At 40.8% G+C, this 13,192-nt stretch overlaps 1 protein-coding gene across 1 annotated transcript in view; it reads right to left on the reverse strand.

Annotated features, from left to right (window-relative positions):
• LOC133982107 (serine/threonine-protein kinase BRSK2) overlaps positions 1-13,192 on the reverse strand; it is a 163,082-nt gene that overhangs the window by 14,041 nt on the left and 135,849 nt on the right. Inside the window, exons 8-12 of the mRNA XM_062421029.1 lie at positions 12,132-12,278; positions 7,935-7,966; positions 5,778-5,942; positions 4,438-4,535; positions 3,367-3,517 (exon numbers count right to left, since the gene is read on the reverse strand). Of these exons, the coding sequence (XP_062277013.1) occupies positions 3,367-3,517; positions 4,438-4,535; positions 5,778-5,942; positions 7,935-7,966; positions 12,132-12,278 (593 nt within the window). The remainder of the gene's footprint in view (positions 1-3,366; positions 3,518-4,437; positions 4,536-5,777; positions 5,943-7,934; positions 7,967-12,131; positions 12,279-13,192) is intronic.

Genomic DNA, 13,192 nt, shown 5'->3' on the forward strand with positions numbered 1-13,192 from the left:
TGGACTGTGGGGAGTGGAGCAAGTACAAGAGGTACTGAGATGAGGGCATGGACTGAAATAAAATGAAACCGAAGCAAAATGAAATGGATGGTGCCAGGAGTCAAACAGTGAACAAATAACAGCGCCAAATCCATGCTATTGCTCTGCTAGGATGATTTAAGGCAAGTGGAGAGAGTTCCCTTTTTTACCCTTTTCCCTCCTCTATGTTGACTTTGGCCTGCCAATGGAGCTCCTCTACGTGGAGTAGATATTCATATAAATCAACACGCTGTTTAAATTCATTTCCTTTTCTGAGCCCTGAAAACTCCCAGAGGACTCAGTGCATTAATATTCACAGCTCAGCTGCTCAAATTTCTAAATGTAGTGAGACCCCTGCAGTTCTTGCTGTAAAGATCAGTGTTAAAGGTGCTTTATTTGTGTTCATTTGAGCCTCTTAAATAAATTAGAGTCAATAATTAGCATGAGAGCCTGACTTATTAAGAACGCTCATACTAACCCAACACATTCAAACTGCATCAAGCAACTAGAGCAGATCTGTAAAGACGAAAAAAAATCAATTGATATTCTCTTCTTCACACTGCAGCACTTTTCCATATTTCATTTACATATCATTAACCTCCCTTCATTTCTCCTGGCATGCTGTTAAGATATAAAATTAAATCAGTGGGATTTCTTATGCTTTGAGTTTAGCTTTAAACATCTTTTTAAGATACTTTTGGGTATATAGAGAATGAAATGGGCATTCATGTGAGAATGTCTCCATGTGTATTTCTATGCAACACGGCTAAAGAAGCATTTATCCAGATCTATTTAATTATTTTTCACAGGAGCAGTCAAATCACCAATCACATGTATGAAAATGCAGCCTGGGCAGTTGCTCAGATTGTAATTGCCTACACGAGATATGTGAGGCAAAATACTGGATAAGGATTGAGGTTTGGGCATTTTTGTTGTGTAATTTTAGATAAAACCCCTTTTTCCTCTCTCTTCCACCATTTACGCTGGTGGAAATGTATCCTGTCAAAACACATGTTTCAAAGTCAGTCCTCCCTCTGACGCCCTCTGATCTGAAGTTCTATGAATCTTCTTTGCTGTCGACAAAAGTTTGCTGTCGGTGAAAGATAAGGTTAGGTTCAGAGAAAGTCAGTCAAATCTTTGGACGTTATTCTGCTACGCATGTGCATCCCCAACACCAGCGTCTATACACACACAAGCACGCATATGATCAAACAAAGCGCATACAAGGACGTGATAAAAGGCAGAAGAGTTCAAAAACACAACAAAATCCAGATTCACAGAGACTTTGCTACCATCATCTTTTTCCCCCCACCGATCAGCTGGAGAGTTATGAATTGCAGTGGGGGGAAAGAGACGTATAGCCAGAGAGAGAGATTCGATTTGATTTGGAGGCGGAGGGGCTGTGGTATAAAACTCCCCCACCTCCAACCCACCACAGCTGATAGGAAGCCAGACAGAGAAAAACTACCAGCATTTCCACATTAGCAAAGCAATTCCATACTAACAGAGGGGGGCGTTTGGGACTGAAGGTCAGCTGCACACAAGAGACCACAGAAGAGCGAGAGAGGGGAATTATGAAAGAGCAGGGAGGAGCCCCAGAAAGAGATTTGGGTGAAGGGGTATAAACAAACACACTGATTTAAAGTAGTATGGAAGAAAGATGCAGGGGAGCTTTTTTAATGACTGCCACTGCTTATGATATATGTAGGATTCAGACACAAACCTAGTTTATACGATGCTAGCTGGATGTGTCCTGTTGTTGAGATTTATATGAGTAAACATACAGATTCAAAGCACTCATGTCAGTGCCCTCTATGATGAACGCCATTCCGCTGCGTATGAAATATGAACCAGTGTTGACGTTGCTTAGGAAGGTATTATTAATATTCAATAAAGTCATTGAAAACTGGCCTATTAGGGCATTCTGGGCTTGACTGAAACAGATGAGTCAGAGTGAAGGGCAGAAGAAAGCAGCTTCTAAACTCAAGCAACCTTTAAAAAGAAGACGAGGTAAGACTTGGATTGCCTGAAGGGATGAAGGAGTGGAGCCGAGGCGATGAAACACAAGAAGATGAATCTTAAACTAAAATTCTGAGGCACCAGAGGACAGGAGGAATTAAGCAGAAGTGTTTAGAGGTGGGAGCTCTTGAAATGGATTTAAAACTTCTGAAGTGGCTTCCCCCACTGACATGAAGTTCAAAGAAGTGAAAAATAAATTCTTGTTGTTGCCAAACTGCTGTGGTGAGGAGTGCTTAAAGCATCCAGCATTTGGATGAATATTCAGTTTTATATCTATATATTTTTTATCTGATACATTACTCGCTGCCTCTGCATTTATGTGCTATACCTCTGAAAGCTTTTCCCAGCACTCTGCCAATCTGCCTATCATTAGGCAGATCAGGTTATCACCCCCTCAGATTCAATCTTCCCTGCTGTCACAAATGTCACTGCCTCTGAGCAGAAATGTGTGGTGTGATGATATATTGGTTGTTGAAATAAGATGAGGAAATTTTAAATCAGTCCGCTGTGCCTTGTGGGGTTGTGGTTCTGGCTTGACTTGAACATTTCTAAAATAGAAGAAATGTTCTGCATCCGGAGAAAGTGGGACACAGTATGGGAGGGAAAAACTGATTATCAATGCATTCAGATAATGAAAAGAAGAGATAATTGAGCTTACACCAGAAAAGGGGGGGTTGTAGATATTAAGGATGTGAATTGCAAATGTGCAGTCTTCTTCGGTTGAAAAATTAAGTTAATTAATAGAGTTAAGTCAAACTTTAGGAACTGCCACTGCAACACTGTTGGCTCTGTTAGACCAGACTTTTTACTTAGATTTTTCAGATGAGCGATAGCTCATTAAACTAAACTTGTGATGGTGTCACATGCCGCATGAGCCCTTTAAACAAAGCATCCTTTCCACAGAAAGCACGGCTGCATCTTTCTACTGCCATGGACGTCTTCGTGCGTTGGAGTGAGACACGGAGCAAGAGGATAGTGTGATGGGTGAGTGGCAAGTGAATACCTTTCTTCTTTGCTGCATTTTGAACGGGCGTCAGAAATATCCAAGCTTTTACTGTACACTGATTTACTACAGTGAGACAGGAGACAAAGCAAGCAGAGCGTCAGTCTCTGTTTGTGTTTGTCCACAAGCTCACTTGCTGACACCAGAATTGTCAGAACTGCTGAAAGACCACTGGGCTGCGAGATCCTCCACAATGAATCAAGACGCACTAACAGCACAAACGCAAGCACTCACACAGAGCTATGGGTATCTCTATATTTTTCATTTGAAAATTAGATGTAACTTTTACTTAAAATAAAAAAGACCTGTTTCACCTCCACGCGTACCTTTGTCCATGCTGTGTCATGTCGATAGCCCTCCTGGCTGGTACAGGCGAGCCTCCGTCTGTGACACTGAGAACCTCCATGGACTTCCTCTCTGGTCTCCTCTTGCCATGACGGTTCAACATGGGAGAGTCCACCCTCTTCCTCGGGGGATCTGTGCACAACAGCGAGACAGATCGATTCAGAGTCAACACAGTGCACCTTGCGTTGACGTGTGCATTTCTATGTGTTGAGCAGTTTTGTGCATCACGAGCATTTGTAAATGTTTGAGTGATGTTTAGCGCTGATCACATTGACATTTTAACTAATAGTGAATAAGTAATGGTTTCCTCCCAGACCTTGAACTAATGGCCACTGTATTGACTGTATCACATTCACTGAAGAGGGAGTCTATTCATCAAAATGTCGGTATCTCTCAGCACACACACACACCCACATTTGCCCATAATACATCTCCTATCGCAGCGCTGTTGTCAGAAAATAACTCTGGCAGAAGTCTAAGTCAAGCAGACTGTCTGCAGTCAGATTCCTGTGGGTGGAAATCTGCAGAGAGTTGTGGTGTATGAATGGGAGAATATCTATTTTTGATGAGTTAATATCTGAACCGAAGCAGTTGCAGCTGACAGTTTAGAATTTAAAAAGTCTCTGGCCTATTGACACTTTCTATTTCTGCTGCTATATGTCATTGAGTAGCTTGTCTATTTTCAATAAACAGAAAGCTTCTTCTACAGGGGAGCCAATCCATTGCTACCGGAGCCAGTCCAATTTCTTCTAATGGAGGAAAACATTGTAGAACGGTTTAGACACCAGATGCATTCAAGACCTACGAGCATGCAGTACTTATTCTTGTCTAAATTGGCTTGTTGTGTCTGTGCATACAGTAGTATATTCAATGACAAGATGAAAAAGCATTTAAAATAAAAACCAATAGTCACATAGTGGTATTGTTCAGACATACTGTGTGCCATATTGTGTTTACAGATTTAGTTCTATTTTACCCCACTGTGCTGTTGTTCAATCATATTTTAATGTTAAATTCTTTATCTGCACTCGACTTTTATACCCGAGCCTCACCAATCTCATTTCGAGGGGGAAGGTTCTGGTCTTCCTGACTGGGGTACCTCTCCTTACGGTCCAGTAAAAGGAAGTAGATCATCTTTTCTTGGTTGTCACTGCAGAGAAGGATACAATAAAAAAACAATGAGTAAACAATGAAGTATTTTAAAAATACCTCAATGCACACATGCGGTGTGTATAAAAAGTCTTGTACATATGTGCACCAGTTCTGCAAGTGCTTAAAACCAACACATTAAACTGTAAAAACTCTCACTATGATTAATGTCCTTTAATACTTTTGGGTTCAATTTGAAAGAGCTACTAAATAGCTTCCATCATTAAAACAAAAGTTTTGTTCTACAGATCATTAAGCCATTATATAATATTCTGCACATATTCTTTCTTAGAGCTGCCCAATCTCCATACACAGAGCATGCTAGCAAGTTTATGAAAGTATCAAAATATTATAAGCTCGTCCTTTTCTTGCTCAGTAAGTCAAGCAGACTAATATCTTTTAGCCTCTAGGCCAATCTTCTCTATGCAAAAGGCTCAGGAATTGGCCTACCATAATAAAGACAGATTGGAAAGCAGTAGGAGGCAAAGAGACAAGGACCTGCAACTTCAGCTAAAATGAGTCAGGGGAAGGGAGATAGAAACTGCAGATTTTCCTTCAGTCCAGTATTATTACTGGATGCTCCCAGGAGAGAGGAGCCAAACGGAAGAGACGGGGAAGGTGATAGAGAAAAGCTTTAGTATTAAATGGGAGAGACTGGGCAAAACCAAAATAGACGGTAAAGAAATAGAAAAGAAACTATAAAAAACTACAACATCCCTACACTCATGTTAATAAAAATACTGAGGGGCAAATATCCTCACCATAAATTCATATTTGAGCTGAAAACACAAACACAGACACAAACATTACGAGCAGAACATAAACAATGTGACCCAGGGGCTCATTTGTTGTGCCAGCCAGGATCAGTTTGGGGGGAATGTATCCAGTGGCAAGCGATGTAAGCACTGTGTGATAACAGTTAAGTGATGTACGGCTTCTGACATCTAAAGTGACAGCCTCACAGGCTTTCATAAGAGACGGGGAGAAACCAAGGCCGTGCACACGGACACCACACCCCCACCTTTCCGTTGCAGTCCTGTCTCTCCCACTCCTGAAACCACAGCACAGCTCTGTCCACTTCTCTCTTTTTAATCATTTCATGTTTCATCACACTGCTTCACTTTTTCTCTCCCTGATCACCAAACACATCTCCATTCTTCTCATCCTTTCATACTCAGCTGTTTCTTCGACACACCATATCTTTTTTCCTCCATCCCTCTATTTTGTTACTCAATTCACTCACTCATCTGAGAGCAGGTCTTTCAGTAGTTTGTTTTTGTCTCTGAAGCAGCCCAGGGAGTGCATGCTGTCCAGTACGTCTGGGTCGATGTCGTCTGCAGAGGGCAGGCTGCGGATGGTCACCTTCCTAGGCACAGGCTGCTCTGGCTCTGGCTCGTTCTTTCCCCCTCTGAAAAAGCAAAATCACAAAAAGAATAAGGACACAGTCACATACTTTCACCCCTGCCAATTTTCTAAAATGTTTCTATACAGTGAAATAACGTTATTATGTAGTTTATAGAGGCATTAATGATTTCACTCTCCACATTTATTGATTGTATTATACGGTATGGAGAAAAAGCATGTGTATTTGTGAGTGTTTGTTTGCCTTTTGGTCATCTGCAGAAAGATGTTATCCTCATTATGACCCTGAGTCACATTTGAAAACAGTGTTTTCTACAGCTTTAATCATGCTGCATGTAAGCTTCAGTGGGTGAACAGGGGTCATCATCAGCTAACCAAAATGCAGACAGACAACTGAGTCATGATGTTACGTTTTGCAGTCGACCCTTCTCTCTCCTCCTGGCTTCCTTTTCCAAACTTCATAATTATCTCTTTCTTTACAGGCACTCTCCCAGTTATGTCACTTTTATCTGTCTCTGTTTTGTCTTTATTCTTTGGGATTTAAAATGAAAGGCTAATCTGCAGCGGCAACATTTTCTGGAACATTCTAGTCATCTGTTTCAAAGAATATATCCATTTTCAATTTCTACAAAGGTGCCAATACACACAGACTCTTATATTGACCGGTAGTGTCAATAAGCAACCCCCTCTAGTTCTTCCCCTTAATCTTTCTCCACTGTTGGGCTCATTGAAGCGTACACCCCATAGGTAACTATTAAAATAAGACAAACCTCTCATTTTCTTTATATTGTGAACTAGTGAAGTGAATCTGCAGTGATTGTTCAGCCCCCCTCCCTTGTTTCACTATTTGCATTTAAAATGTGACTGTGATTTCACAACCCATCATCAGTAAGCCTGGATAACCTGGTGAGACAGTTTAGCTTTTTCCCAATTTAGGAAGCTCACTGATTAATTCACCTACTGATCAAACACAATGATGACAGTGGCCCCCTGAGGCAAATTTGCCATTTGTGGTGTTGGGCTATACAACTAAAAACGGACCTGATTTTAGTGGCTGACCTCATTTAAATTTCAAATAACAGTTGTAGATTGTGTGACTTCATTTTTTACACAACGCTGACCCGTTGCTTCTGGTATAGCATTTTATTTGTTTGACAAAACACCCCTCTCATTCATTCATACCTTCATTTATTCATTCATTCATACTTTCTTTCATTCATTTATACCTTCATTCATTCATTCATACCTTCATTCATTAATTCATTCAGCAGTCACTTGGCCGGCCAGCCAGCCTGCCATGCTGTGACAGTGAGGCAACTTTCTCACTGACACTCAAACCACATTAGTCTTCTCTCCCAGCTCTTCTCTTGTCTCCTCTTGTTTTTTTTATCAGTCACGCTGTCTGTTTGCATGATCTTTCAGAACACAGACGGAAACAATAATTCAGCCCCTTCCAGGACTCAAAACTTCCTACCATGATTCATCTTTGCTCTTCCGCTGCAAGACCCTTTTAAAATCCTAAAAGAAAATCACTATGACTATGTGGTGATGATTTCATTTTCTGATATATTGGCTTTTACAAACTATCTTTACAAAAAACTTTGTTCATGCTTTTTTCCTCAATTTGAACACACAGCAACGTAACTCTGATACAGTTTATAATGACCTGCGCTGCACATTTTCTCAAAAGATTTATGTTAGTTTAAAAAGGTTAAATGGTGGGTGGTGGTGGGTGGTTGCATGATGAGGTTAGGTATGGTCATCCTCCACTACATCCCTGCTTGTTCTCTCTTCCCTCCTCCCTGTTCAGTTGACCATATGCTGCACATCCTCTTTCATGCACTACCAATTTACCCCTACATCCCTGAGAGTGGAGTCATGCCCTGCTCAAATGTACTCTAGTGTACAGTGCTGAAACACAAAGTCATTTATCATGTGGTAGCTCCCCTTGGGTCTACATCCCCAGCAGAATAGTCTAAGAGAGGAGAGGAGAGGAGTGGAGGGTGTAAAATGGAAAGAAAGACAGAGGAGTACTTACATGTACCATGTGTGCTTCTGGATCTGTTCTAACTGTAAAAGACATTAGAAAAGAGACAGCAGGTCAGTACAAAGTCAATTTAATTGTTTTTAGATGTTTAAAAAATTATTATTATTATTATTAGACACCAGTATCATTATGGGAAATGTGAATGCTTTATGGCTTCAGTAAGCTGTGAACTCACTGGCTTAATAGAAACACAGTTGTATAGTATAGGCAGGCTGAAAGGTAGGAGTAAATAACGAGGGCTTCAAATATTTATACTGCAAATGGGACAAAAAACATATTGAGGCAAAGAGGGAAACAGAGAGACGGGTAGTTGGAGTAGAAAGAGAAAAAGGTGATACCATTGAGCTATAAAGTGAGAATATTATCTCCCTCACACACACAATGCTGACCCTGCCAAGTCCTGTGGTCTAAAGGGAATCTCCCATTCTCTTTCCATCTCTCTCACTCACACAAACACAAATACTACTCTTGTCATCACGCTTTTAATGTGGCCACTGTCGACGTGGTCTTTTGCCAAGAAAGGAAAAAGCAGAAAGAGACAGAAACTATCAGCAAAAGGGCAACAAAAGAAGATGTCTCTTCGAATGACACCACTGTGTTTCTACTGCCCACAGTGGAAAACAGGATCAATGTCACTGTTGGGACTTTTTAATTTGCTCCTGCTGTTGTGGTGGAACCACAGGAGCTTCACATAGCAGCTCTAATTATTGTCACTTATTCACAGGTGTAGTTCTCGAGTATGTGTCTCCATTAGTGTCTCGATGATTCCACCATCCCAGAGGGTCTACCTGTATACTTCAACACTGCTGAATGCCTTCATGTGATATTAACCAATCACAGAGCTGGGCAGTTACTGACTATAGGTGACCTGTCTGCTTTCACAGAGGTCGTGGTATTGACAGAGGTACCCTGCCTGTCAGATACAGGCCAGTGGGTGACCTATTCTCTACCACATTTATTGAAGGGCTGGAGGCAAGAGACCGATATCACACGCAGGTTGAAAATGATGTGGTTTGAAATGCAGTATCACATCAATCAGTTTCTAAATGTGACAGCACCAATTCCAGCTGCTTACACTCAGGCAGAGGGGAGATCTGTGCTGTGCTACTGGCTTGGCTGGGTGGGAGTATGAGTATGCATCCAGGTGTGTGTTTGTCTCGGTGCTACGTAAACTAATTTTCACGCAAGCTTGTATTTATACAAATGTGTGTGGGTTTGGCTGCAGGAAAAACATATTAACAAATGCTGGCTTCAAAGAACCCCACCTACGTACTGTGCACATTACATTGTCTACGCTCCATGGAAACTTTTTATTCATTTTCTCGATGTACTTTTTATTCCACCAAATGTATTTGACAGCTATTATTGCCAGTTACTTTTCGGATTAAGAATTTTACATACAAATATATGATGAATTTATATACCTTTTTTGGCTTGTGGCCTCTTACAAAAAGCATACCTGTGATCGCTTGTGATGTTTTTGATATGTACAAGCTGTTAACAGCTCCATTTTAATGTGATTTTCCCTTTGAACTCAAATGGTTTCCTTTAAACTTAAACAGTTTGAGGCACAACAAGGTAAAAGTATCAACTGGACCTAACTACCTAACCATGTATAAAGTAGTTAAAACAAGCTTAATATCAATATTAGCATATAATAATGTGCCAGCCACATGAGCATATGTACATTTGGTAGATCACATTTTTAAAATTTGATTATATTTTGGATGACAGAGTATTTTTACATTGGTATAAAAGTATTTTTAGCTAAGTAAAGGATTTTTCCTTCCACCACTGGGAAACAGATAGTTTAACTATACCTTTTTTTTCTTATTTCACCTTTTTGTTTTCATAATAAATGTCAACTGTGCCTTAATCCTTGTGTAATGAATACCTGTGTATTTATCTGCATATAATGTCCTCCATCCTAGTTCACTGCTAAACTTCAAATGTCATAAAAATAGAAGTTTAAAAAAATGTGTGCAGGTTTACGTGTGTGCAGGCATATCTCTCAATCGTATGGCATCATTAGCGAAGAGAGGGACATCAGGGTGGGCGGAGCGGTGGAGAACTTTGCAGCAACAGAAGGATCTTTGAAGTGAATGATGTCAGGAAGAAAGGCAAAGCGCTCCAGAGAAATTCTTTAAAGCGTCATACAAAGGTTAAAATGGGTTAAAAAAAAGTGATTTCAGTATGTTTGTCAAAAGTAACTAAAGTGAATACCTTATGTATGAGGTAAATCATATTTGAAAACAAACATGCTAAAAAAAACCCACACACTTCCTTTATTTTCATTCCAGCAACCTTGGTACTTTATCTGTGCTGTCCCCATGAGGGTATTATCTGTCTGTGATGAACCGCTCTTTAATATAATAAGCTAGCCAATCCTTTTCATTAGCCAGTGATCACTAGAAGGCAGATCTTTCCATGATGTCTTTGTTCATTTGAATAGTGAAGATGAGATGACTGTCTTGGGGAGGCTGGCCCAGTCGCCTCTGGGGCTCCAACTATACAGACAGGAAATTAAGAAAAAGGCTTTTATTGGGCTTAGCCCCTTAAGCCCAGGTATGTGCCCTCCCAGTCAGACTCTGAGGGGACCTTGTCTTTGTGTATGTACTTGCGTGCAATTTGTGCATCTACTGATGAAATCTAATTAACAGAAGGTGACAACAGACATACTGAAACACAGCCAGCAGCAGTTATGGTCTGATTACCCTATTTATTTGATTCAACAAAGTAAAGTCAACATTATTATGAAAAAGTAATCCCTTGAAAAAGAATGACATGTTCCCTTATGATGTCATTCCCACCCTGTCTCATCTGGGACAGTGCAGTCAACACTAAACACCAAGAATGCTCAATCTAACAGGGCTATTTGACATTCTGCGAGGTCACAACACATCCCCGGAGCTCTGTTTGGAGCTCTCATGCGCAGGAGGGGGGTGGACAGGTAGCATATTCTCTCCCAGCAGCTTGGCCTGTGTGTAACCCTTTGTCGAGGACATTGCTGGAGGCTGGTTGACATAGCTAGGGGATCTCAGGGTGACCTGTCCTTGTCAGGCAGGAGAGAACAGAAAAATAAAGCATATAGTGTACATACAGCATAACAAAGAAGTGGGGTCTCTCAAGTTAATGGTTCAATACTTCATTTACAGTATTTGAAGGGCTGCATCTTAAAGTTGTGAATTCTCCTGCGAAGAAGCATCTCTTTCTTTTGACTTTTCTTTTTAATGGTGTCTCTCACATTTTCATATTAGCTGACGTCATACTGACACTGTGAGAGATAGCGAGAGTGGGGGGAATTAATGTATTACTACCCAGTGAAGGGGGTGTCACTATATTTGCAGTGCTAACACACAGTTTTTTTATTGAATATTGAATATTTTCTCTTTGTCCATCCCTCTCTTTTTCTCTTATCCTGACTCTCTGCCCTTCCTGCCACCTCACCAAGGTGATCAGTTGCAGCGTAGAGGGACGGGCATTGTGATGAGTACACCAAAACAGTGCAGGTGGAGAGAATACAAACAGCATCCCTCTCTTCAATTCACATCCTGTACTTGAGGAAGAACTCACATAGAATAAGGGATGAGGCAAACACATTCGGAACACAAGGGAGGAAAGAAGAAACAAACAAAAAGAAAATGGTTGACTTGGCAGCGTTGAGTTGATATTAGCCACTTAAGTTTGTGTGTGTATCTCTGCCATCCTGCTCTCTCCTTGGGGCATTACAACATTTCCCAGCTTGCTGCGTATCTACAAAATAATGATTTTCCTTTCTTAACCCAGACCTGATACGTCTGTGTTTTTTTCCCCATGTGAATGCTGTCTCAAACAACATCCAAACATGTTTAGCTGCTTCTACAACATGATTAGTAAACACTACTGGTTGTAGACTATGAAAATAAAATATCCACTGCAGATATAAGTAAGATCACTGAGAATGTATGAACTGTGAAAAACAAGATGCAACGTTACTGTGTACCTACAGTACCAGTCAAAGGTTTGGTAACGCCTTCCCATTTGCTTTAATGACAAAGTGTGTCCAAACTTTTGACTGGTACTGTACATGTACTGAATAAGCACATCATGCAAACCGTTAAAAACAGCCCAAGAACAGAAATACACAAAGTAGGTGGACATAATCATAATGGTGTGTTCATCTTCATCCAGTCTCTTAACTGAACTTACCGTTAGTCTTTTGGTAGCATCCACTTCAATCATGCCACGGAGAAGGTTCTGACAGTCTGGAGGGATAAAGTGGGGCATGTGAAACACTCCCAACTTCACCTTCTCCAGAAGATTTCTTAGGTTGTCGTCATCGAACGGCAGGGCGCCCTGAAGAGATACAGAAAAGATGCAAAGTGAGATGAAGGATATTGGAAATAATAAAGATGTTGATGCAAAAATAATAGAGAAGAAACTGTTTGTACTTCTTTTAATGGCAGCATTAGAACAGCAAAAAAGCCTTCACTGAATCAAGCGCAGAAAAGAAGAAAAAGAATAAGGTTGACGGCTCGCCAGAAGAAACGAAAACACATTTTGAGTCTTAATCCTGCACAACTTTAAGAACAAGCTTGCTTTCTCAACTTGTTCAATTCTCCAATTAGAGCATCCTGCCCTCAGCTGCATTGCAAAATAAATAATAAACAGCGGCAAGCTGAAAACAGGGCTTTTCTAATAATTACCCAGCTTTCTCATTTACCTCGTTCATTTAGCATTCTCTCATCAGAGTCATTTATCAGAGTGAGCTGACACCTCACAGATGTGGCTGTTTGATGAATGACAACCTCTACCAGAAGACACAACCAGAGAAAGAGGAAAAGGGTGAGAAAGTCTGAGAAATGAAGAGAGGTAGAGAAAAAAAAAGAGGGCACGCTTGTGTAACAGATGATCTGAACGCAGCCTAACTGCTGGGGAGTATGAGTGTCTCCCACAATCAGACAAATGGTTATCTTGCAGCCAGGCAGCAGGACGAACTGGAGAAAGACAGTATTCATCTACAGTCATACAGCAACAGGGAAAAACTTTTGTTTATATCGAGTATGGTCATGTTGGATACAACGGTAAACAACATTAGGTTTACGCAACATAAGAGTAAGGGAGACTGTCCTTAATACAAGTACACAGACACAAACATACACGCGACAGAAAGAGACGGAGTGAGGGAGAAAGAGGCAAAAACAAAGACAAATACACAGGGCCTGTGGCCAAGAAGCCGCCCTGTTAGCGTTGGTATTTATTTTGAGCTC

This window comes from Scomber scombrus, chromosome 6 (assembly GCF_963691925.1).
Source record: "Scomber scombrus chromosome 6, fScoSco1.1, whole genome shotgun sequence".
Classification (NCBI taxonomy): domain Eukaryota; kingdom Metazoa; phylum Chordata; class Actinopteri; order Scombriformes; family Scombridae; genus Scomber; species Scomber scombrus.